Below are 25,659 nucleotides of genomic sequence, written 5' to 3' on the forward strand. Positions count from 1 at the left end.
CAAATTGCACAATACTACGCTTTGTAGAGAAGATACAGAAGCTTGTTTGTTGCAAAATAGTTCTGGAGACCTTGAACACTGCGTATTGAGTTGGTGGTCGTGATAGGTTGAGAGGTTATTAACAAATTTCTTAAATACATAATGAACTACAAACCCAAAAATACCCCATAAACAAATGCTTCCACATGGTGCACTCATAACATTTCTGTTACTTTGACAATTATAGGAGTGTAGGCTCCTTCCAATAGCATTCAAATAATTGGATATTTTTCCAGTTCCAGCTCTCCAGACCTAATGCATCTGAATGCTGAAATGTAATGCTCAGTATGTTATTATCTCCTGACAACTTTGATGTATGGCAACCCTATGAATGAGAGAGATCCTGTCACCAACAGGTCTTGAAGTTCCAGGCCTTGGTTGAATTTACCAGTAGCATGGTCTCCCTCTTTTCCTACTGCCTTTCATTTTGCCAAGTGTTAGTATTATATCAAAATATGTCCAATGGATATCCTCAGTTTTAGTCAAAAACACTAATTGCTTCCAGAGTTAATCTACATTGAAGAAATAATGTAGTTTGACACCACTTCGACTGCCTCGGCTATGGAATCTTGGGATTTGTAGTTTGATGAGGCACCAACTCTCTTTGGCAGAGAAAGCTAGACCTTGTAAAACAAACAATTCCCACAATTCCACAGCATTGAGCCATAGCAGTTAAAATGTCTTTCATAATGCACTGGACTTTTATGTAATTTTTTTTTAACTGGTTTCAGTTTTTGTTGTTGTTTATCCGTTCAGTCGTTTCCGACTCCTTATGACCTCATGGACCAGTCCACGCCAGAGCTCCCTGTCAGCCGTCACCATCCCCAGCTTCTTCAAGGTCAATCCAGTCACTTTCAGTTTTATTATGGTTTAATTGCTTCTTTAATTTTTGTACGCTGTAAATGGTTTTGAATCCCAAACTGGGATAAGACGAAGTATAGATAAAAGTAATATGGATGATAATTTTGATTGCGTTGTTAGCTCAAAAAATTAAGCTTTTAATACATGTCCCCTTGTGCTAAGAAATGAATTGAAAAGCATAGATGCCAACAAAAATCTTTAAAGATTATGTTCTTTTCACTGAGAAAACTGTCCTGTATATTGATTCACATTCCTCAAAAACAGTGTTTCCCAAGCTGGGGGTTGAGACCCCAGGGGGATCGTGAGGAGGTGTCAGAAGGGTAACCAAAGACCATCAGAAAACACGGTATTTTCTGTTGGTCATGGGGGTTGTGTGTGGGAAGTTTGGCCCAATTCTATTGTTGGTGGGGTCCAGAATGCTCTTTGTCAGTGAACTATAAATCCCAGCAACTACAACTCCCAAATATCAGGTTTATTTTCCCCAAACTCCACCAATGTTCACATTTGAGCATATTGAGTATTCATGCCAAGTTTGATCCAGATCCATAATTGTTTGAGTCCACAGTGCTCTCTGCATGTAGGTGAACTACAACTCTAAAACTCGAGGTCAATGTCCACTAAATCCTTTCAGTATTTTCTGTTGGTCATGGGAGTTCTGTGTGCCAAGTTCAGTTCAATTCCATCATTGGTGGAGTTCAGAATGTTCTTTGATTGTAGGTGAACTATAGATCTCAGCAACTACAACTCCCAAATCACAAAATCAATGCCCCCACCCCACCCCACCAGTGTTCAAATTTGGGCGTATTGGATATTTGTGCCAAATTTGGTCCGGTGAATGAAAATACATCCTGCATATCAGATGTTAACATCATGATTCATAACAGTAGCAACATTTCAATTATGAAGTAGCAACAAAAATGTTATGGTTGGGGGTCACCAAAACATGAGGAACTGTATTAAGTGGTCGCAGCATTAGGAAAGTTGAGAACCACTGCTCAATGCATAATTCCACATCTGCAAAATATTTGCAATTTTTACATAATAATTACATTGTGCAAAATCCAGATTTCTTTACACCGAACTAGAATTTCTGTTGTTGGAATTTCAGGTGTTCAAGACACTTGTTATTGTATTTTTTAAAAGTAGGATATTATTCTTCCCCCATGTGTTTCCTCAGTAAGGAAATCCAAACACAGCATGCATTTCAAGGACTGTGCTTGAGTTTCTTTCAAGCTTATTGACCTTGTCTGCATAATTACCAAGGGTTGTTTCAATATGGATATTTATTGGAGGTGTTTCTATGCTTCCTAATTTTTATAACCACAAACAATTACTTCTAAGCCAGACAGGCTGTATCATTATGCAGATGTTTAAAGCTGTAAAGTAGGCATTGAAGGGCTCTCACAAGGCAATTCTACTCCACAGGTTAAGTATCATCGCAACTGTTTAATGAGCCCCTTGTGCAGTTAATTTATTGGCATGGTTATAGAGCACCATTAAGGAATGGAACAGCAACAGAATGGTTAGGAAGTATAGAAATGTGCTGTGCTCAAGATATCTGCCCTTCCAACACCTTCCAACACCCATTATCAGCAGTGCAATTTATTGCATACTTGAATAAATTCATTTTGAGGACAATCTGTTCCAAATAAATCTTAGCTTGTCCTCTTGGCACACAATGGACTGAAATTATTGGTTAGGTTACTGTTTTTCCATTGTCCAATTCTACATTTTGTTTTACAACTGAGTTCAAAAAGTATACAGTTGATGCAAATAAATTCCCAAATAGTAACCACTTGCTATTTTTAGGGGTTCACTTACCAGAGCATCCAAAACAAAACGATTGTAGATCAAACTTTGAAACTTTCTCCTGCCACTCACATAAAGGGATAGGTAAATATATTTGTGGTGCTTTTCCAGAGCTCAGAAGAGTTACTTTTCAAGAAAGGAAACTCCCAGAATCTCCTTTAGACAGAAGTATTTCAAGCACCACTTTGTTACCTCAAGCTATTGTCCAGTTCAGCAGTAAAATGGAAAAGCAATTGACAGGAACACAGGAATGGGTGGACAGAGTTGAAGCATCTTTCAATTACACAGGGAGATTTGAAGATACCCACCCAGGTGGCAATGATAGTGGAAAGCAAATATCCACACCTTCTTGCCACTTAAGAGGGGTTTATGTGTACATTTCGAACTGTAAGCCTCCCAGCATGGAAATACTGCAGAGGTTTTCATTATGTGGACTTCTGTCATTTTAAAACAAGTAACACCTGTCTTGGGTGAATGGGTTTTCCTTGTGAATAGGAAAGCAGACAAAACCTAAGCAATCAAGTACAAAGCCTGAAGAAATGAAGAATGAATCCAGACGTTTTTGTCTCCCATATCAGTGGAAATGTATTTCTTCTCGGCTAATTTTGAAGCAAAAATTCCCTGAGTTTAAGAAAGAGGATGGCTGCTTGAGGCTAGAGACTCTCTTGGCACTTCCCTCAATTTATTTTGTTCTCAAATGTTCCTCAATGAGACCTAAGGGAGGCAATTTTATCACTTTTGGGTGTAGATTTGGGCCATATTAAAGAGACAAGCAGCTTTTTTCCCACTAGGAAGCAATTAGGAAGTATATTTCTGAATAATTTGTTCGCAAAAAGTGTGTGGTCCCCTCAAATTTGACGGAACTGTGAGAGATGTTAGTGGACATTTGGGAACAAAAAATTGGGATGCTAGCAAGGATCTGAGGGACCACAAAACTGGGCTTTCGGGTGGACATTTCCCTATTTATTTTTATTTATTTACTCTATTTGTATCCCATCTTTCTCTACCCCGAAGGTGGCTTTACATATAGCAACTAAGTTGGAATACACTTAAGTTAAAAAATTCAAATTCAAATTAAATGTATATTAAAACATATAAAACATTGCATTCACTATTAAAATTACGTCATCTTCAATCATAATCCGGGATTGTTCCAAAGGTTTATTGCACATATTTCGAGGATATTATTGCACTATAATCTCCAAAGGCTTGACCCTAGAGTTAGGTTTTCACTTTCCTTCTGAAGGTCAGGAGGGAGAGAGCTGCTCTAATATCACTGGGGAAGTAGTATCACAGCCAAGGGGCCACCACTAAGACCTTGTCTCTCGTCCCCATTAGTCATGCCTGCGAATGAGACAGGACCAAGAGAAGGGCCTCCCCAGATTATCTTAATATCTGTGGTGGTTCATGGGAGGAGATATGTTTGGATGGGTAAGTAGGGCTGGAAGCATTGAGGGCTTTATAGGCTAAAGCCAGCACTTTGAATTGTGCTCGGTAGCAGGCTGGCAGCCAGTGGAGCTGGTGTAACAGGGGGATTGTATTCCCTGTACACTATTTCCCTAACCCTGCTGAAGTATAAACCATTTTACAGGTGACCCTCTGTATCCGCAGGTTCTGAATGATAGTTAAATCAATACTTTCTCATCATATACAAAGGTTAGCACTTCAAATGTTGTTTCTTTAAATCATAAGTTCCTATTGTATGTGAAATTGGGAATTGGTTCAATGTCAAATTACTGGCCAGACTATCAAATCCAAACCAAAATTAAAATGCAACTGAAACCAGATTTCTTCTTCTTCTTGGACTTTGCTAGGATGAATGGAAAAGTATACATTTGTGAATAGGAACAACATAATGTCTTATGTTGATAGAGACAATTTTTTAAAAAATAAATTAAAATCAAATTACTGTCAAAAATAAATTATTTGCACAGACCTTGGCATCCATACATCTTTTATACAGATGCAATCTGGAAATGGAAAGCTAACATACTGCTTTCCCAATAGAGATATTAAGCAAATAAGACAAGATTCATCATATACAATTCTTTCAATTGAAAGCCTGTATGGAAGGGTGTGTTTTTAATCTCTGCATTGTGCTAAGTACATTTTAGGTACTTTATAAACAAGACATCTCAGAAAAGTCTTAAGGCGAGGCATCTTCTGATAATTACTGTATATCTAAATTCTCTGTAATGTAACGGAGACAAAATATCAGAACTGTTCCCTGGAAGAGCTGCCTTAGGACACTAGGCATTCCTTCTCAATGGCTTCCCACATATAAGGGAACTTTTCTCCATTCATGTTCAATGGGTGATAAAAACAACAGATGTGGAAAATCCATCCATCTCTCAGACATATATTAAAAACATTTTGAAAGTCTCAGGTCTCTTCCCAATTATCCTGTGCCCATGCAGGCATCTTGGAGCAGTACTCAAAGTCTGCTCCTTTGTAGCGCAAAGCATGGAGATACATCACCAACTCTTTGGGTGAAGGGTCAGGCCTTACTATCTTGCATTCTTCACACAAAGGGTCCTTTTCAGTCCGATGCTCATCCAAACAGGTTTCTCCATTCTCTGACTGGCACATTGGTGCTTCGGGGACACAATTCTGAGAACAAGTCAATATTCCACTCTGATTTTCATCCTTTGATTCTTCCGTCTGATCAGGATTTTTTGGATGGATGACCTCCACAGGCACAGTACACTTCCCTGGAGTTTGCTTCCCTTTATCTCCAATGATGGGCTTTAGATCATCCTCAGCAACATCCAAGATATCCAGACTCTGTTTAGAGAGGTGCTCCTCCACCAAGGCCTGAAGCAGTTCCTCGTCTGTTTTGTTAACAACGCCACCTTTGCCCTTTTCAGGACCCCAGGCATTTGTGTTGTAGATAGGGTCATTGGCAATAGGATGTCCCAAAAACTGCAGATGGACACGGATCTGATGAGTGCGCCCGGTGTAGGGAAAACACTTCACCACACTGGTCTTGCCGTTGTAACTGAGCCTCTGGAAGACTGTTTTGCACGGCTTACCCTTGGGGTCCACTCGACACACTCCCACTTTGTATGACACAACCAGGATGGGCTCTTCGCAAATCACCTCATTCTCTGGAAACTCTCCGAGCACACGGCAAACATACTCCTTCTCCAGCTGTTGGGGGGGGGGGGTGACAAGAAGGTAAACAGAAATAGCAAAAAATATTATCAGTACAGGATCTATTAATACTGGCCAACACACATTTTAGTGCCTCAAATGTATTGGAAATAGCAACCTTATTCAAGCCTCCACTATTAATTTGTTTCTATATAATTCAGATTGCTTACTGAATTGTATATGTGTGTATTGGTATGCAGCCAGGCCCTCAAATGCTAATGAAGGTGGTCAGTTGAAACATTCACACCCAGCTCTAGCAGAGAAGAGCTCTTTGCCCCACTCCAGTCATTCCACAGATATATAAACCCATTTTCCTAATTCCAACAGACCTCACTACCTCTGAGGATGCTTGCCATAGAGGCAGGTGAAACGTCAGTAGAAAATGCCTCTAGAACATGGCCATATAGCCCGAAAAAACCCACAAGAACCTCATGTTTTTAGCGTCCGTCCCGTCCCCCCGAAAACCTGTACTGCCAAAGTTAAAAGTTGGCTGGAGAAGTCTTTGGCTAATTCTGAAATGGGGAAGTTAACATTTGCATTCTGTTTCTATGTCAATACACCTGTACAAGTCATACAGCTGTAATTTGATGATATTTTTACTACTATTTGTATATTGTAAAATGCCTATTCTATATGAACTTTACTACAAAATGTGACTCAAGTAGACTAAAATGTTCTGTTTATCCGGATTAGGGTAAAACACTATATTGCTTCAGATCATTAACTGGAAGTATAGCTATGAAAAAGCAGAGTAAGCCAGATAAAGAAAATGCAGAAGCTGGATTTGAAGACTGTCTTTTAGGGACAATAGGGGTATAAAGACATACAGCAATCACTTAAGCTTCACCTGTCGCTGTCGAACTTGTTCATCTATCCTCTTGGATACTTCAACAGACTTTGCAAACATGAGGACTCCTGATGTTAAGCGATCAAGCCGATGAATAGTATGGAGCTCCTTCAAGTTATGTTCTTTACCCAATATGAAGATGACAGTATTGTGTCGGAATCTACCACACGGATGGACTGGTAAAGAGGAAGGCTTGTCGACCACCACCACCTCATCATTTTCTTCTATAAACTCAATAGGCTGCGCTGTGACTGGAGGCTCGTGGCGATGTATTGTGTTTCGCAGAAAGTCGTTATTCTGAAAAGCAAAGCAATCATGTCAAAAATATAGGTCCTCCAGGAGAGTAGATAAAGGTTTTCCCCTGACATTAAGTGTAGTGGGTGGTGGTGTTCATCTCAATTTGTAAGCTGAAGAGCCGGCATTGTTTGTAGACGCCTCCAAGGTCATGTGGTCAACATGACTACATGGAGCGCTGTTACCTTCTCACCAGACCGGTACCTATTGATCTACTCACATTTGCATGTTTTCAAACTGCCAGGTTGGCAGGAGCTGGGCCTAACAGCAGAAGTTCACCCTGCTCCCTGGATTCAAACTGCCAACCTTTCAGTAAACAAGTTGAGCAGCTCAGCAGTTTAATCAAGCTCATTTTCATTTAAGGCAACATCCTTTTTATGGTTTGCCTTCAAAGGGTTGTTGAAGTAATGGACAGTGAATCTGTGTGTATACAGAGGGCCAGTACTGTTTGGTGCTCTTTAGTTTTTACCCAGTTTAAGTCCCCAGATGGTAATCAAAGATAACTCCCCCATCACTTTTGAGTATCCGCCATGCAGACTAAGGATAATGGGAATTGCAGCTCAACAGTACTTATGGCTCTGAGGTTGGGTAAAAGTTAAAGGACATTTCAAAGTCAGGCATCATATCCACAAGCCTTGCATCTACATTCAAACTCCACTCTCCTGACTAAACAGAAAAAAATGTAGCCTTCCAGATGTTACCATTTCACAACTCCCATCAGCTCCAGTCATGACTAATAATGAGAAATATTGGAGTTGTAGTCAAGCATCTAGAGCAGTGATTCTCAACCTGTGGGTCCCCAGGTGTTTTGGCCTACAACTCCCAGAAATCCCAGCCAGTTTATCAGGTGTTAGGATTTCTGGGAGTTGAAGGCCAAAGCATCTGGAGACCCTCAGGTTGAGAACCACTGATCTAGAGGAACACATGAATAATAATAACAATAATAATTATTATGAGGATTTAAAGATCTAACTGTAAAGACTCTGGAACAAGTCAGTCAAGGTGCACCCACTGGGTGCAGTGCCTAAAGACCTTGGCCTGCACTTAAAAACAATGGGTAATGTCAAGATTACAATCTGTCAGCTGCAAGAGGCCATCCTACTCTGATCTGCATGCATTATTCGCCGATCCAACACACATTCCTAGACACTTGGTAAGTGTCCGATGTGTGATCAAATACAATGGTCAGCATAGTGATTTTATTTGCTGTGTACTAATCTTATTATGTATCAAATCTTAACTTTATTTTTGTACCCTGCCTCCATCTCCCTGAAGGGACTCGGGGCGGCTTACATATGGCACAACGTGCCAAGGTACAGCATAAAATAAACACACATTACAATACAATAAAGTAAAAAACGATAGCATATAAAAACAACAGTTTTAAAACTCAGATCAACACCCAAATGGCCTGGGTGACAAGTGCTGTAAGACATGGCCAAACTGTAAACAAGACAAGGAAATGGGATAGTATTTATTTATTTACGATATTTATAGCCCGCCTTTCTCAGCCATACGGTGACTCAAGGCAGGTTACAGATTGGCACAATTCAATGTCAAGTGTCCATTAAAGTGCCATTAAAAACAATCAACATTACATTATAAAACATAAATAAAAACTGTTAAAGCATATAAGCATTTAATCGGTATCATCCTGTTAAAAACATTATCCAGTAACAATGTCTGGCCATTCCATGTTCATCATTCATAGTTCTGTGTTATCTATTCTGCTGCATTCTCAAAAGTTTGCTCAAAGTGCCAGGTCTTTACTTTTTTCCGGAAAGTCTTGAGGGATGGGGCCGATCTAATATCCCTGGGGAGGGAGTTCCATAGCTTGGGGGGGGGGGCACCATTGAGAAGGCCCCGTCCTTTGTTTCTGCCAATCGCACTTGCGAGGCAGGCAGGATCGAGAGCAGGGCCTCCCCAGACGATCTTAAGTTCCTAAATGGTTCATAGGAGGCACATTGTAATAAACATATTATGTTAATATAATAAAAAAAATAAAAATAGTAAACATTGTAGCTAAGGGACAGGGCATGGGATAGAAGTGCAGTGTTGTGTTATTGATTGCAGACCACTGGGATAGCCAGTGGTTCTCAACCTGGGGTCCCCAGATGTTTTTGGCCTTCAACTCCCAGAAATCCTAACAGCTGGTAAACTGGCTGGGATTTCTGGGAGTTGTAGGCCAAAAATATCTGGGGACCCCAGGTTGAGAACCACTGGGGTAGACGTTCTCAAAGGGTTGTTTAAACATCCAAGTCTTCAGATCCCTATGGAAAGAGGACAGTGTGGAGGCCTGCCTAATCTCTCTGGAGAGGGTGTTCCAATGCTGGGGGGCCACCACCAAGAAGGCCCTCTCCGTCGTCCCCATGTGATGGAAGTGATGGAAGTGAGGAGAGTAATAACCTGCACTTTGAATTGAGACTGAAAACTCAGAAATGACACAGAGGGCCAGATTCAGTCTGTAGGCCTAGGGTTTGGCATATGAGGCATAGATCATACCAGTTTACTGGATTCACAGAAATGTAATGTAATATAATATATTGTATATACATATAATATTTATAGTATTATAATGTAATACAGGTACGCAATTTCGGCCCTCGAGGGGGGTTGGACTCCAACTCCCACAATTCCTAACAGCCTAGCGGCTGTTAGGAATTGTGGGAGTTGGAGTCCAACCCCCCCTCGAGGGCGAGCAGGCCGAAGCGTGCGAAGGGCTCACCTTGAGCCGGACTCCGAGGTCCTTGACGGGCCGCTCGTTGAGGCGGAGTCGGCCTGCTTCGGCGGCGGCGCGGTAGGCCTCGAGGGGTTGGGAGCGGAACTCGTCGCCGAAGACCTGGAGGAGGCTGCGGCCCACCCAGCGGCCCTTGCAGTAGGTCTGGAAGTCGAAGAAGTAAGGCCGCACCTTCCGGAGGCCGCCCTCGAAGTAGTAGCTGGTCTCGGCGAAGTGGGCCTCGTTGAAGCTGACGCCTGCGCTGCGCTTCTTCGGCGGAGGGACGTAGCGCGCCTCGCCCGCTTCCGCCGCCTCCTCCTCCGCCTTCCCCTTCCCTTGACGACGCTTCTCCGCCCGGCGCCGCTCGGCCGAGGGAGGGCAGCCCCCGGAATCAAGGGAAGACAGCGCCGCCATGCTGCCGCCCTCAGAGAGAGACGCCCGCCAAGGGAACGCGCTTCCGCTCCAGAGCCAACGCTGAGGCGGCATCCGAAGCAGCAGAAGCATCTGCCCCACGTGTCATGGCGGCACGCTGACGCTCCGTGACGTCAGGGCTCTCCTCAGCCAATCCCACGCGGGCTCGTCCAGTGACGCCAACTTAAAGCTACAGGGAAATCAGACCTTGCGGGGAAAGTCACACGTCAAACGATCTTGACAGATTAGAGCAGTGGTTCCCAACCTGTGGGTCCCCAGGTGTTTTGGCCTACAACTCCCAGAAATCCCAGCCAGTTTACCAGCTGTTAGGATTTCTGGTAGTTGAAGGCCAAAACATCTGGGGACCCACAGGTTGAGAACCACTGGATTAGAGAGATGGGCCAAAACTAACAAAATGAAGTTCAACAGTGACAAACGCAAGATACTCCACTTTGGCAGGAAAAACGAACAGCAAAGATACAGAATGGGGGACAAAGCCTGTCTCGAGAGCAGTACCTGTGAAAAAGATCTTGGAGTCCTCATGGACAGCAAGTTAAACATGAGCCAACAATGTGATGTGGCGGCAAAAAAAGCCAATGGGATTTTGGCCTGCATCAATAGGAGCATAGTGTCTAGATCTAAGGAAGTAATGCTACCCCTCTATTCTGTTTTGGTTAGATCACACCTGGAATATTGTGTCCAATTCTGGGCACCACAGTTCAAGAGCGATATTGACAAGCTGGAATGTGTCCAGAGGAGGGCGACTAAAATGATCAAGGGTCTGGAGAACAAGAGAACAAGCCCCATGAGGAGCGGCTTAAGGAGCTGGGCATGTTTAGACTGAAGAAGAGAAGGCTGAGAGGGGATATGATAGCCATGTATAAATATGTGAGAGGAAGCCACAGGGAGGAGGGAGCAAGCTTGTTTTCTGCTTCCTTGGAGACTAGGACGCAAAACAATGCCTTCAAACTACAAGAAAGGAAATTCCATCTGAACATGAGGAAGAACTTCCTGACCGTGAGAGCCGTTCAGCAGTGGAACTCTCTGCCCTGGAGTGTGGTGGAGGCTCCTTCTTTGGAAGCTTTTAAGCAGAGGCTGGATGGCCATTTGTCAGGGGTGATTTGAATGCAATATTCCTGCTTCTTGGCAGGGGGTTGGACTGGATGGCCCATGAGGTCTCTTCCAGCTCTTTGATTCTATGATTCTAAGGTCAATCCAGTCACTTCAAGGATGCCAACCATTATTATTATTATTATTATTGTATTGTCGAAGGCTTTCATGGCTGGAATCATGAGGTTCTTGTGGGTTTTTTCGGGCTATAGAGCCATGTTCTAGAGGCATTTCTCCTGACGTTTCGCCTGCATCTATGGCAAGCATCCTCAGAGGTTGAGAAGGTCTTCATAAGCATTTGAAGGCCTGCCTGAGTCATAGATCCGATAAGCCTGTGGTGTTTTGAAAGTCCTTTTGGCTGCGAGAAATTGTGGGATGGTATCTGTGTCTCTGCAGCGTAGAAGGAAAGTCAGGGAGCACAGTAGATGTGCTTTCCTGGTCCTTAGTTTCTCCAATTTCCTTGTGTCTTGGAACAGTTTCTCCCCGTAGAGATGTTCAATGTATTGTCGAAGGCTTTCATGGCTGGAATCACTAGGTTCTTGTGGGTTTTTTCGGGCTATAGAGCCATGTTCTACAGGCATTTCTCCTGACGTTTCGCCTGCGTCTATGGCAAGCATCCTCAGAGGTTGAGAAGGTCTTCATTAGCATTTGAAGGCCTGCCTGAGTCATAGATCCGATGAGCCTGTGGTGTTTTGAAAGTCCTTTTGGCTGCAAGAAATTGTGGGATGGTATCTGTGTCTCTGCAGCGTAGAAGGAAAGTCAGGGAGCACAGTAGATGTGCTTTCCTGGTCCTTAGTTTCTCCAATTTCCTTGTGTCTTGGAAAAGTTTCTCCCCGTAGAGATGTTCAATGTATTGTCGAAGGCTTTCATGGCTGGAATCACTAGGTTCTTGTGGGTTTTTTCGGGCTATAGAGCCATGTTCTACAGGCATTTCTCCTGACGTTTCGCCTGCGTCTATGGCAAGCATCCTCAGAGGTTGAGAAGGTCTTCATTAGCATTTGAAGGCCTGCCTGAGTCATAGATCCGATGAGCCTGTGGTGTTTTGAAAGTCCTTTTGGCTGCAAGAAATTGTGGGATGGTATCTGTGTCTCTGCAGCGTAGAAGGAAAGTCAGGGAGCACAGTAGATGTGCTTTCCTGGTCCTTAGTTTCTCCAATTTCCTTGTGTCTTGGAACAGTTTCTCCCCGTAGAGATGTTCAATGTATTGTCGAAGGCTTTCATGGCTGGAATCACTAGGTTCTTGTGGGTTTTTTCGGGCTATAGAGCCATGTTCTAGAGGCATTTCTCCTGACGTTTTGCCTGCATCTATGGCAAGCATCCTCAGAGGTTGAGAAGGTCTTCATTATTATTATTATTATTAAACTTTATTTGTATCCCGCTAGCATCTCCCGAAGGACTCGATGCGGCTTACAAAGGCCAAGGCCTCAACACAACAATAATAGACAATAACAATACAATACAAAGCAAATTAAAAACATAAGCAATAACAAACATTACACTGTATTGTCGAAGGCTTTCATGGCCGGAATCCATGGGTTGTTGTAGGTTTTTCCGGGCTATATGGCCATGTTCTGGAGGCAATTTTTCTCCTGACGTTTCGCCTGCATCTATGGCAAGCATCCTCATTACCTCTGAGGATGCTTGCCATACATGCACGCAAAACGTCAGGAGAAAAATTGCCTCCAGAACATGGTCATATAGCCCAGAAAAACCTACAACAACCCAAACATTACACTGTTACGCAATAAAACCAGGGCCGGGCCAATGAAGGGTACAGATTAAAAAGTGCTGGGTGTGAGAGGTAGTATGTTGGGATTCTGGGCAAGTGCCATGTGCAGAGAGTCTTAAACTCAAGTAAAGTGCTACTGGGACATAGTGCTAGAGGTTGTCCTATTCTGGGAAGGCACATCGGAATAGCCAGGTCTTCAAGTTCTTCCTAAAGACTGCCAACGTAGGTGCTAGTCTAATGTCTTTGGGGAGGGTGTTCCAAAGTTGGGGGCAACCACAGAGAAGGCCCTGTCCCTTGTCCCCACCAAACATGCCTGCGACGCAGGTGGGATCGTGAGCAGGGCCTCTCCGGATGAACGAAGGGAGCGTGTGGGTTCATAAACGGAGATGCGGTCACCAGGTAGGCAGGTCCCAAACCGTTTAGGGCTTTGTAGGTAAGCACCTGCACCTTGAATTGGGTTCGGTAGGTAAACGGCAGCCAGTGGAACTCCTTGAACAGGAGGGTTGACCTCTCTCTGTAAGGAGCGCCAGTTAACATCCTGGCCGCCGCCCGTTGAACCAGTTGGAATTTCCGAGCTGTTTTCAAGGGCAGCCCCACCTAGAGCGCATTACAGTAATCCAATCTAGAGGTGACCAAGGCATGGACCACCCCGGCCAAATCATCCATCTTGCCCTTGGCTGGCCCCTCTTCCTTTTTCCTTCCATTTTCCCCAGCATCATTGTCTTCTCCAAGCTTTCCTGTCTCCTCATTATGTGGCCAAAGTACTTAATCTTTGCCTCTACTATCCTTCCCTCCAATGAGCAGTTGGGCTTTATTTCCTGAAGTATCACGCCTTGGCTAGTAGCACACCTGAAGCAAGGGTGGAGGGTCTCCATGGAAACGGTGTAGGCCAGGGTGAGGGATATGAGGTGAGCAACTTTCAGATGGAACTTTGCTCATAACCATACTGTGTGCTTTGAGAAATAAAAGCCTTCCAAGCTGCCTGTGAGATAATATCTTTTCTAGAGAGCTGCAGAGCATCTGTCATACAGCATGTTCTCAAACAATAAAACCCAGAGAACTGATTATATAAGCCTTTCCAGGAGAGTTTGCAATAAACATAGAGAGCAGGTTTATGTCACTCTTGACTTACCATTTGACTTTTTTTCTCACAGCACAAGGTCCAAAACAGTACAATTCATTGGCCTGTAGTGAACAGCAGCCATTGTTAAGGTTAAGAAGTCAATCTTTATAACTGACAAGAACCACCAATGGCTACAGGAATTGGCTACAGTCATTCTTTGTATCAGGTTGGCTGAATTAAACCTCTATTGTCAGATGCCAAAGATAAACAAGAGTACAGTTATTAGGATTCTGACCTTTTATCATTTTGTAAGAAGGCAGTGTTTAAAAAGCATGCTGTAGTAGACAGTCCCTCATCTGATCCAGCCGAGTAAGACTGTTTCTTATTAAAATAATCAGTTCACACAGAATAGCATGATTTAACTTGTTTTTATTAGATTAAATTGTTAAAGTACAAGTTACATCCTGTATGTTGTTTTCACCAATAGAAGACCATGCAAAAAGATTTCCTCAGGGTATCAGGAAACTAGATAAGGACTGCTTCCTTATTTATAAAAGGGCACACAGAAGCCTAGCACAACTACCTTTTTCACTCTTGCAAACACAAGAGCTTATTTGTAGTCTATGAAGTAGAAAAGCCAGACTAATGCTACTTCTTGACTGTGAGCCTATCATGTTGTTTAGTTTCCAAACTGCAGTTCTTGAAGTTAGATATTGAGTCCATTGTTAGCCTTAAAGAGAGATTTCTTAATTTCTCCCAAATATTGATGCTATCTCAAATGCAAAGAGTCAATTCAAAAAAGCAGAACACTGTATTAGCACGTACAGCGTGTGAATTCCTATTCCTTGCAAACATAGTTCTCATAGGCTTTCCAAATATCCTCTACAGACTTAAGTCTTTTAAAGTTCACCCCTGGGGAAAAAGAGACAATTGACCATTACTAATAATCATACGCTAACATCTTCCGCAAACATTCAGTGTTCACATTTGGCTGGAGAGAAAAATATTCCCAAAGATGAAATGACATTTCTCACTATAGCTATAGCTTTCCCCCAACTTAATGTGGGCAGATAAGAAGCAGCTGGGGGGAGGGGGGGGCATAGCTTAAAGAAACATGTCTTCATTAAGGGAAAAGAAGGTCCCATTCAGGAGAAAATGATAAGTAGTAAATGTCAAGTCTTATCATTTACAATATAGAAGATAAAATCTTTAAAGGAGACAATTCAAAAAAAGGAATCAAGACGCTTTCACATATGAAATACACAGGTAGCCTCATAGCAACCATGCTCAGTATAAGGCAGTGGCTCCCAACCTTTTGTCCTCTAGTTGTTTTGGATGTCAGCTCCCAGAAATCCCAGCCAGTTTACCAACTGTTACGAATTGTGGGAGCTGAAGTCCAAAACACCTGGAGGACCAAAGGTTGGGAACCAATGGTATTGGTAAACTGTATTGCATTTAAAAGCACTTCCTTTCTTGTGCGTATGAAATCACAGTATTAAATGTGAGACATGCTCTACCATTGAGATGCAATGATTTTGGAAGACTTGCCACTTTGGCTAAGTTCTAAGAAGATAAAATGCTTGCAGTACAGCATTGCAAATAACAGGCTTTATTCAAGCTCTCTCTCTCTCTCTCTCTCTCTCTGAGGTTTCCAATACATTCTCTCTCCCCAATATAAGGGAATATTGAAGAAATGTGTAGTCAGTCAAGCTAATGGAATATTTTTTTTGCTACAGCCCTGAGATACATCAACCAGAACTGTTACATACTTGATTTCAAGAATCCTGCATTCAATATTTGTCTGGTGCACTATGGTGGAATAAAGCTTTCCAGTTCTCACACAAAAAAAGTCCTATTCATCCCAACCATTCTGTTTTTCAGCATGCAGGCCAGGATGGAACAAGAGACATTTTGCTGCTTCTGTTGTTAAATAAGACTCTGTCTGTAAGCCTTGTGTGATCTGCTAAAAGGTCACTTACAAATCCACCTTCTCCCCCACTCTGACCTACAACATGTTAGCAGTTTTGTTTTGCTTAAAACAAGTAGCAGAAGGATTCTTTTCATCAATGTGTTGTTGGCTTAGGAAAAACAAGCTTTAATCTAGTCATGCCTTGGATTGTTAAGAGCTTATTAATATTTTACCGAGGCCACTGTTTCTCCTTGTCTGTCAGAGGAACATATATCACTCCCATCAGTTGCTTTTCCACAATCTGACCGTCTTTAGTCTTGTCATACTGCATCATAACCTGGTTTCCACCCTCGGGCCCAACTGGCAGGATGAGTCGTCCTCCGGGTTTCAGCTCATTGAGTAACTGGTAAGACAGAAGAACAACTACCAAGATTAACAAGACAAAACAAAAAACCAAAACTCCCAAACAAAACAAAATGGAGAAATTTCCATGTATTGAAGAGAAGCAAACAAAATTAAACTCTCATTAGTCTTGCAAGAAAAACAGAATGCTTCCAAATGTAAAGTCAGCAGGGTAACAGAAAAAATGATTTCCCCCCTAAAACTTTTCTTTTTTTTTTCACTTTTTAAGCAAACAAATTATCCAGTATTTTATTTTAGGATGATACAATGTATCATGAAGAATGATGTGGCTTCCTGGACCATGGTCTGTTTTTTCAGGAAGATGGGCTTCTGGCACGGGATGGACTGCATGCACCTCACAAAAGTTGGAAGGAATGTTTTTGCTGAGAGACTTGTAAACTTGATCATGCAGACTTTAAACTAGGTTGTGTGGGAGAGGGTGACATCATCATTGGAAATGATAGTTCATCAAGGCTTGAAGAGAATAGCCAAAAGGCTGTTGGACAAACAGAACAAGCACCAAGCAGTGAGAGGACAATAATCTAAAATAAATTGCTAACAGGAACATCCCGTGGGCTTCGTTGTCTGGGAAATAAACAAGATTAACTGGAACTTTTATCACAACAAAACAGTTATGATGTAATAGGCATATCTGAAACCTAGTGGGATGAGTCCTATAATTGGAATGTAGCAATGGAGGGGTATAACTTAATTCAGAAAAATAGGCTAAACAGGAGAGCGGGTGGAGTAGCATTATATGTCAAGGATGTTTACACCTGTGAAGAGATGCAAGACTTCAATCCTGGAAACTATTTGAGAAGTATCTGGATAAGAATGAAGAGAACAAGAGTTGAAAAAGATGTAGTTGTGGGGGTCTACTGCAGACTTCCAAGCCAGACTTAAGAACTAGATGAAACCTTGAACAGATGATCAAACATGCAGAAAAAGGAGATATAGCAGTAATGGGAGATTTCAGCTATTCTGATATTTGTTGGAAAACAAGCTCTGCCAAGAGTACAAAGTCTAACAAATTTCTCACTTGCCTTGCAGACAATTTTATTGTCCAGAAGGTGGAAGAGGTAACAAGGGGATCAGCTATTCTGAATCTGATCCTAGCCAACAATGAGAATCTGGCAAATGGAGTTGAAGTGGTGGGATTCTTAGGTAGGAGTGACCATGTCCTCCTGGATTTATGATACAGAAGAAAGGGGAAACAAAAAAAAGTCAGACATGCATTCCAGACTTTAGGAGAGCTGACTTGAGGAAAGGTCAAAAAGGCTAAAGCGCAAAATGAGCTCAAGCTTGTCAGAGAGATTAAAAACAATTAAAAGGGGTTTTTTTTTTTGTTATATCAGTGGAAAAAGGAAGAAAAAGTAAACAGTAGGGCCTCTATGTGGATATGATGGTGAAATGATGACAGGGGATAGGGAAAAGGCAGAGCTGCTCAACACCTTCTTTGTCTCAGTCTTCTTTCAAAAGGAAATCAGTATTAAAACTGAGCAATATGAGGCAGATGAGGCAATAGGGTATCTGCAACCCAAAATAGGTGAAAAAGTAGTCAAGATTTACCTGGCTACTCTAAACAAATTGAAGTTTCCAGGGCCAGATGAACTACATCCAAGCATATTGAAGAACTAGCAGAAGTTTCTTCAATCTTTGAGAATTCTTGGAGAACAGAAGTCCTAGCAGATGGCAAATGTTGTCCCTATCTAAAAGGCGGGGTGGGGGGTGGGGGAAAGGACCCTAACAATTACTATCCAGTCAGCCTGACATCAATACCTGAAAAGATTCTGGAGTAAATAATTAAGGAGGCTGTCTGCAATCACTTAGTAAGGAATGCTGTGATTATTAAACATCAACATGGACTAGATGGCTAATGTGGTCTCTGCCAACTCTATGATTCTGCTTAAGACAAGATCCTTATACTGCCTCCACCACCCTATTTTTCAAACACTTTTACAGAAACCTGTGTACAGAGGATACCTCTCTAGGAATTTTCTAGGAAGTCATTCATTTCAATTGGCTTCATCATTACCCCATGTTTCCTGTTTCCATGTTAAGCTCAGAAACATATCCCCCAGGGATATGGGGGTTTGCTGTAAGTACAAGTTCAACATGATTTCACAGACTTCTCATTGGAGTCTCTTAGCTTTCCTGAATCCCTTGGCAAGAGAAAGACGGGATATAAATTGCAAAATAAATACAGAAATAAATACATCTTAAGGTTCCAGCCAGCACTGAGGGACAAAAGAGGCAAGGATATTTATTTCTTACCGCCTTTGGCACTGTGGGGGCAGCTGCTCCAACATGGATGGCATCATAAGGGGCTTCTTCTGGATACCCCTTCCTGCCATCCCCAACTGTGGAGAGAGAATGGGCATTGAAGGTTCTTGTTCAGATGGCAGCTTCTCCTAAACAGTCCTCCTCTGCCTCTCTTTCACTTGATACCTACATGCAGAAGAGACTGGTATGCAGATTATGTTAGCACTGGGGTCCTAAAACAGAGTATGGAGAAATCCAACTGGGGGAAACACTGCTCTTTGACACTGAGCTTCCAGGCTAAATAGAATTTGGAAAGAGCAAAAAGCTGAAAGAAAAGCCAAGTTTAATGTCAGCTATTTTAGTAGATATTTCACATCTTGTAGTGTAATCGTATCCATATTTACTGGTAATTAATGCTGGGCTAAATAAGACATTTCCAAGTGTGCATGCATAGAAAATGTAGGCCTACAAATGTAGATCTAAATGTGCAATCCCATTCATACTTGCTTTGGAATGAGCTCAGCTGAAATCAATAGGGCTCACTTCTAGGAAAATATGAATTTGTTGTGTTGAGTAAAAAAATAATTAATTTTCTAGAAAGATTGGAGTTGAGATTAATGCTTATGTTCAAGTTCATGTATTTCCTTTTTAATGAAATTTACAAGTACCGTAAGTAAACTTTAAATTCTAGTTTTATTATAAATATGATACAATAAAGATAGCAAAATTAAGAGGGATTAGTATGCTTCTTAAATGATACAAGAAAAAGAAGCCTCACTATTAATATAATAGATCATGACTTTTAATCCATAGCTGATCTTGAGACATGGTGGAGGATTCAGAATGGGAGACAATATTCTCAATCTTAATCTCAATCCAATATAACATTAAAGGAATTTAATTATAAATTTTGCAAAATGTTGGTGAAGCAACATTTGGCAGCAATCCACTTGCCTATGTACCTTTCAGAAAATGTACTTCGGCATAACTGCTAGAATAACACTGCTCTCACAAAGGAAGTTTTCACAAGTATTTAGGCTTCAAACTAGAGCTCTTACCTATAAGTTTTACTCGTCCAGAACTCAGCAAAGTTGGATCATCTTCCCTGACATTTCTGATGGATTCATGAACCAGCTCTTCAATGTGTTCAATGCCCACTGCTTTTCCTGTTGGGCCCACCTGTAACAACAGCCCCATTCACTTCAATACAAGTTACTTCAATAGATGAATTAATTCAGAAAACAGAATTTCCCTTACAAGAATTACTTGATAACATCTGATCATTTGTACACAATGGCCGGGATTTCACACTTCCATTAACACTGCCCTTTAACCCATATAGGTTCTCAATCACTGCTACGGAAGGGTTAAAATAAAAAACCCCGGGGCAGATTTTTGATCTGTAGTTTCATTTTAAATGTAAGCCAATGTAAGTTTTAAAATATCTGAAATAGCAAAATAAATTACAAAATTATTCAGTTATCTTCACAACTATACCTGTCACGAATTCTTCATAGAGATGTAGTGTGCTAAGTGTGTAACTTCAATGGAATAGTATTTTATAGTGTTATTTGTCTACATTTCTGCTTAAAATAAGTCTCACTAAGTTCACTGGGATATATCTTCAAAAAAGTATGACAGAATTGCAGCCTCACTCTTCTTCAAGGTATGTTACTTCAGTGACATTTAATTTGCTTAAATGTAAATATCACTGAAGCTAGATCTTTCTCTGTACAGATACAGTATCAATTATAAGACTGATTAGAAAAGCATTGCAAATATGTGGGGCTTTTAAATCAGAGACAGAGAAAGAGAGAGGCATTGCTTTTTCTTACTACAGAATCCCAAGAAATGCATGATCTGCTTACCATCCTAGCAAAGCAGGCTGTAAGGTATCCACTTCCTGACCCTACATCCAGGGCTTTTGCTCCTTCCACTAACTGCTCCTTCAGTAACTCTAGGGCATGAGCATGCTGCAAAAACCACAAACATAAATTCACGCTGATTTTCAATAGTGACAAAAATTGTGTAACAAAACACTATCACAATTTTATGAGGTGTTTAGAGATGCCAACCCTTTAACTATACTCAAGTTTTTAAAAAATGGTTTTTATGTTTACTTGAGAAAAGCAAGCATGAGAGGAAATGAAGCCTAGCACCAGGAAAAAATTCAGCTGAAAATCACCTGCAGCATAAACCTCTGAACACTTTTGTTTTGTAATACTTGTATCAGCGTGGCACAGTAAACTGCCTGGCAGATGCTTAGCACAATTTCTTAGGAAGGAATCATAATCAAATAGTTTTCAGGGATACAGTTGTGATTTCAATCTTCTCGCATCTCCTGTTCAAAGACACATATGCACTCCACACCCACAGAAAATAGTATCATGTTAGATCCAAAATGTTCTGTCTCAGACTAAGGCATTTTTACACATTCATGGCTTATGATACACTTGGGACTGAGTTTATCTAGTATTTAATAGATATTGTAATTTGTCTTACCATGTGAGGTGCACTTATTGTAGCCTTGTACCCTGAAAAGAAAGCCACCAGTCAGTTGTTGTTTTATTTTAAAAACTATAATAATTTGAGCATTTTTAAACCAACACAATGCAGACACTTAAGAGTTGCTGCTTTAAATAGGCTACAATGTGTGAAAAGTATGATTTCCAGGATGAACTTTTGCAGCCAAGATTTGGGGTTAAGAGAGCATACAAATAACATAATTTTTGCCATTACTTACCAATTGACTGAGGAGAATCCATATAGGGGAAATACTTGATATAATGAGCTCTGTCTGTGGCCACTAACACATCAAAAACACGCTGAGACTTAATCACACCATTTTCTACAAAAGCAGAGATAAAACAACAGAGAGAGTAGTTCAATGGGATTCAGATCATTTAGACAGTTTGGGGACAAAGTCATTCAACTTACTGGTTTCATTTTCTGTCAATACAAAAAAAAAAAACCCTCCTCATAGTTTTGTACAAAACTAAACATTGACCAGACTCATTCCAAAAAGGGAGTTGTTAGCCTACTGTGTAGTAAGTTAGTTGAGCTATCACCCATATGATATTTTATTGGATGACCCCACGTTATGGTTTGTGGTTACCATCTCATAATATTGGAACCTGGAACTACTCAGTGGGAAATAAAGAAAAAGGCAATACTTTTTCACTGGGTTACTGTGAGTTTTCCGGGCTGTATGTCCATGTTCCAGAAGCATTCTCTCCTGATTTTTCACCTACATTTATGGCAGGTATTCTCAGAGGTTGCGGGGTTTGTTGGAAACTAGTGAGTTTTATATACCTGTGGAATGTTCAGGGTGGAAGAAAGAACTCTTGTCTGCTTGAGGCAAGTGTGAATGTTGCAAATGGCCACCTTAATTAGCATTTAATGGCCTTGCAGCTTCAAAACCTGGCTGGCTGCTGCTCAGGCGAATCCTTTGTTGGGAGGTGTTAGCTGGCCCTGATTAAATCTTGCCTAAAACTCCCCTGTTTTTGAGTGTTGCTCAAAAAACTCAGTAATTCTGTCCATGAAAGTCTTCGACAATACTTTTTCACATAGCGCACCAGTAAATCATAGAATTTTCTACTACTCTGTAATAATAGCCAACATATTGAACCCTGAATTAACAAAGTATATTTACTTAACAGAAAATTTGGTACAGTACTAGGAAACATGAAAATAATAGAAACAGGTACCTATCTACGACATACTTCTGTAAACTTTTAATTGAAAATGAACCAACAATATACACATTGGAAAAGAAACAAAATGTTCAGGTAAATCTTGCATAAGCAAGCAAACATGTTGAGCTTTCTTGATAACATTTGGGGGCTTCTTCCAAAATGCATTCAAAGATGCCTTCCTTTACTTCACCATTTTTGATTTCCATTTTTGGTGGCCAAACTAACAGGTCTATGTTTTTTAACATGTTAGATACATAGTTTATTTAATGCATAGACCATAGGTCTTTCACCTATTGGGCAGACAAATAAATACATAAAGATATGTTGGTGAGTTGGTCTTATCTGCCCTTCCCATTTTTTCTGTTTCGCTGCTCATGAATGCTCAGTAAGGGATTCTGGAGGCAGCTGCTGTTACCTTGCCTGGTGTGGACAGGTGTGCACAACTATAGTAGGATCAGCTACAGTAGAATCACACTCTTTCCCAGCTTGGACTTTGTTTACTATATTGTTTACTGAAGACGCGTTCCTGCAACCTGATAGTGAAACTGTGTTGTTTCTCCAATCATCTTTCACCATCCTCCCAATGCCAATGTTGCTGAAAAAGTTGTTAGATGAAAGACTAGAATGTGGGCTGGAGAAGTTTTGTTGTCAGAGGCTGGGTCTACACTGTCATTTCATGGTGTTTAAAAATGCAGATTAACTGCATTGAATTGGATTATATGCAGTGTGGATTCATATTTGCTAGTTCAATGCAGTTAATCAGCATCCTGAAATGGCATAAAATGGCAGTGTAGATCCAGCCTCGCTTATACCTGCCATAGGCAGTTGCTTTATTGTCAGAGGCTTTGTTAACTGTTATGACTTCAATGGACAGCTCTATAAAATAGTCCAAGTAATGTAGTATATGACTATTCACAGCTACTAAAGATGATAGCATATTATGTTCAGTGTCACAGGCAATATGCTGCTCAATAGCAGTTGCTGGAGTACATGAGTGGGAAGATGCTACTGTACTCTTGTCCTCTCATGGATAATGGCAGAAACAGGATAGTAAATTAGATAGGTCTTTGGTCTAATATCTCAAACAGCTCAAATTGTGTTCTGGGGCAGAGGAACAGATACATGAGCCAGCAAACATTTGGAAATGACAGATCAGCTGCTACGTAATTCCGAACCTGAGGAATATGCTGTTCTACTATTTCCTTTGGGTTAACTCTGATTTTTTTTAGAAGAGAGCTAGTAATTAACTCTATACTACCCATATATCCCAGTATTTCAGTAGCTTGTTGAACAAATGCCCCTTCTATACTGCCATATAATCCAGATTATCAAATCAGATAATTCCCATTATCTGCTTTGAACTGGATTATATAAATCCACACTGCCATATAATCCAGTTCAAAGCAGATAATATGGATTTTACATGGCAGTGTAGCAGGGGTCAATGAGCCCTAGAGATGAGTTGCTGTCTGTACTCACTGTAAAGGTTGTTGAGCAGCTCAGCGTGTGTCTTCCCGGTCGAGGTCCAAGCCATGGTTCTGGATAACAGAAGTCCCATGAGCAAGGTAGCAAGTGGCAACGTACAGCTCATCACCCAAAAATGTCCTAGGGAATCCTGGGTCTGGCCAGCCAGTCATGATGAAGCAAAAAGAAAAAGATGTGCAACAAGCTCATGTAACACCCCACAGAAACTAAATCTTCCGCATCCAGAAGCAGCCAAGATTAAGAATAGATGCATAGATTTAAAAAAAGAGTCAGGGGAAATACATGTGCTGCCAAAGTGAAATATTAATAGGCTGTTCCACATTAACTCAAGTGCCAGTTGTGCTACTTATTTGGATTATAGTACATAGGGCTACTATTGAAGAAAATGTGAAAGCAGAAGCCAGTCCAAAACACTGTGGCTAATGTGGACAGATATCATACTGGGCAGATTGTATGTCACTCACACTGAAGAAGTGACTCCTCTTAAGTGTCAAAGTTCAATTCAAAGTATTCATTTTAACCAGTGAAATGCTATCCAGTTTAGCCTTAAATATGTACATACTTTCTCCCAGATCCATTTGCCTATTTAATTAATCATCTGAAGCCATTTTCAGAGTGTGTGTCATTTGAAATACAGAAGGCAGTGGTTAGAAGGAGCTTTTCAATGGTCGCTCATTTTGCAAGTAAGTAAGTAAGTAAGTAAGGCCTTTACCATCATTTTAGTGCTAGAGTTAAATATTTTCTGTTTCCCTAGGTTTTCAGAATTTACCAGTGTTTTTCAACTTGTTCCTTATTCTTATTAGCTGCCCCTCAAAAATATGTTTGTTAAAGATGTGAGATATACCATGAGTAAATAAATATCAAGATACACACTATTCCAAAATATCGGTAACTGGTCATCACTACAAACTAATGAAAAAATAATTAGAAAACTATTAGGGATTTGTTATTACCGAAATAGGAAGAAACATGCCCAATTTCCCCAAAGGTAGACAACTAATATGAATAACAGGAAAATTGCATTTAATGTAGAAGGATCTCGAGTTTTGTGTCAGAAAGCAAGTCTGTTTTTAGATAGCAAACTGAATTATGTAGAACTGTGAAGAACTAAAAAAAAAAGAAAAGCATCTATAATCAAACTCACATTCTGTGGAAGCATTTGGAAAAAAGAGGGAGATAATTCTGAATCACATTCCAACAGAAACAAAATTCTAGGGGTGCATCTACATTGTAGAATTAACACAGTTTGACGCAGCTTTAACTGTCATGGATCTGCAATGGAATCCTGGGAGAAGTAGTTTTAGAGTGCAGGTGCTTTACCAAACCACAACTCCCATGATTCAGTAGCATTGAACCATGACAATTTGACACCATGAAAGGTGTCAAATTGCATTAATTCTTTAGTTCCATTATATACAATGGTGTGGCAAAGTCCCTTATATAAAATGGAGGGCCCAAGTTTGCCCAGGCTTAATATAGAGAATCAATTCCGTTTTTCCTCCCATTATCACACTACAAGCCTTTAAGTTTACACAGGACTCTTGGATGGAGAGGTGTTGTGGCCATAAGGAAGTAACTGCAAGTAAAAACAGCCTTCCTCTTCCCAAAGTGGAGAAAAAGAGGCTGAAAGAAAAAGCGCACTCACTCCTTTCCCCCAGAGGCAGCCCCCAGGCACCCTTCTCTCTCCCCCTCAACCCCAAGCAAGGCGTGGTGCAGGGCAAACTCACCTGCGCAGGCGCACGAGCTCCTTTTGGGCTCACATCCTGCCCCTCTGCGGCCCCTCCCACTCCACCTGCTTCTTGTTGTGAGGAGGAGGAGGAAGAGGAAAGTTGTTGTTTCTGATCCTGTTACATAAAAGGGGGAAAGCGCGCGCAA

General features: G+C 41.1%; 2 protein-coding genes across 3 annotated transcripts; both read right to left on the reverse strand.

The window, feature by feature from the left end:
- Positions 1 to 4,646: 4,646 nt before the first annotated feature.
- On the reverse strand, positions 4,647 to 10,254 carry RPUSD2 (RNA pseudouridine synthase domain containing 2). Its single transcript, XM_060760410.2, is given in 4 exon segments — positions 4,647 to 5,859; positions 6,710 to 7,006; positions 9,729 to 10,167; positions 10,169 to 10,254. Coding segments are annotated over 4 exon segments (1,575 nt in total). The 5' UTR covers positions 10,240 to 10,254; the 3' UTR covers positions 4,647 to 5,091.
- A 4,189-nt stretch (positions 10,255 to 14,443) lies between these two features.
- LOC132766053 (protein-L-isoaspartate(D-aspartate) O-methyltransferase-like) lies at positions 14,444 to 25,604 on the reverse strand. 2 transcript variants are annotated; one of them, XM_060760389.2, is made up of 9 exons: positions 25,512 to 25,604; positions 23,779 to 23,920; positions 21,348 to 21,452; positions 21,107 to 21,138; positions 20,473 to 20,577; positions 19,663 to 19,783; positions 18,617 to 18,702; positions 16,174 to 16,343; positions 14,444 to 14,943 (listed from the first exon to the last, which is right to left on the reverse strand). In XM_060760389.2, exons 2-9 carry the CDS (start codon positions 23,888 to 23,890, stop codon positions 14,931 to 14,933), a joined length of 744 nt encoding a protein of 247 aa, XP_060616372.2. In that variant the 5' UTR covers positions 23,891 to 23,920; positions 25,512 to 25,604; the 3' UTR covers positions 14,444 to 14,930. The 2 variants fall into 2 exon arrangements, with proteins under 2 accessions (XP_060616372.2, XP_060616380.2); XM_060760397.2 differs by lacking the exon at positions 25,512 to 25,604 and adding an exon at positions 25,430 to 25,511.
- Positions 25,605 to 25,659: the final 55 nt, after the last annotated feature.

The sequence above is a fragment of the Anolis sagrei genome, chromosome 1 (assembly GCF_037176765.1).
Source record: "Anolis sagrei isolate rAnoSag1 chromosome 1, rAnoSag1.mat, whole genome shotgun sequence".
NCBI lineage: Eukaryota > Metazoa > Chordata > Lepidosauria > Squamata > Dactyloidae > Anolis > Anolis sagrei.

What these genes read in the sequence shown, in the direction of transcription:
- LOC132766053 (XM_060760389.2), bottom strand. Translation starts at nt 23,890, where the DNA reads ATGAGCTGTACGTTGCCACTTGCTACCTTGCTCATGGGACTTCTGTTA. An exon ending in CAGCCTGCTTTGCTAGGATG is followed by an intron (nt 19,784 to 20,472) that starts GTAAGCAGATCA and finishes CTGTTGTTACAG; the next exon opens with GTGGGCCCAACAGGAAAAGC. An exon ending in TGGACGAGTAAAACTTATAG is followed by an intron (nt 18,703 to 19,662) that starts GTAAGAGCTCTA and finishes CTCTCTCCACAG; the next exon opens with TTGGGGATGGCAGGAAGGGG.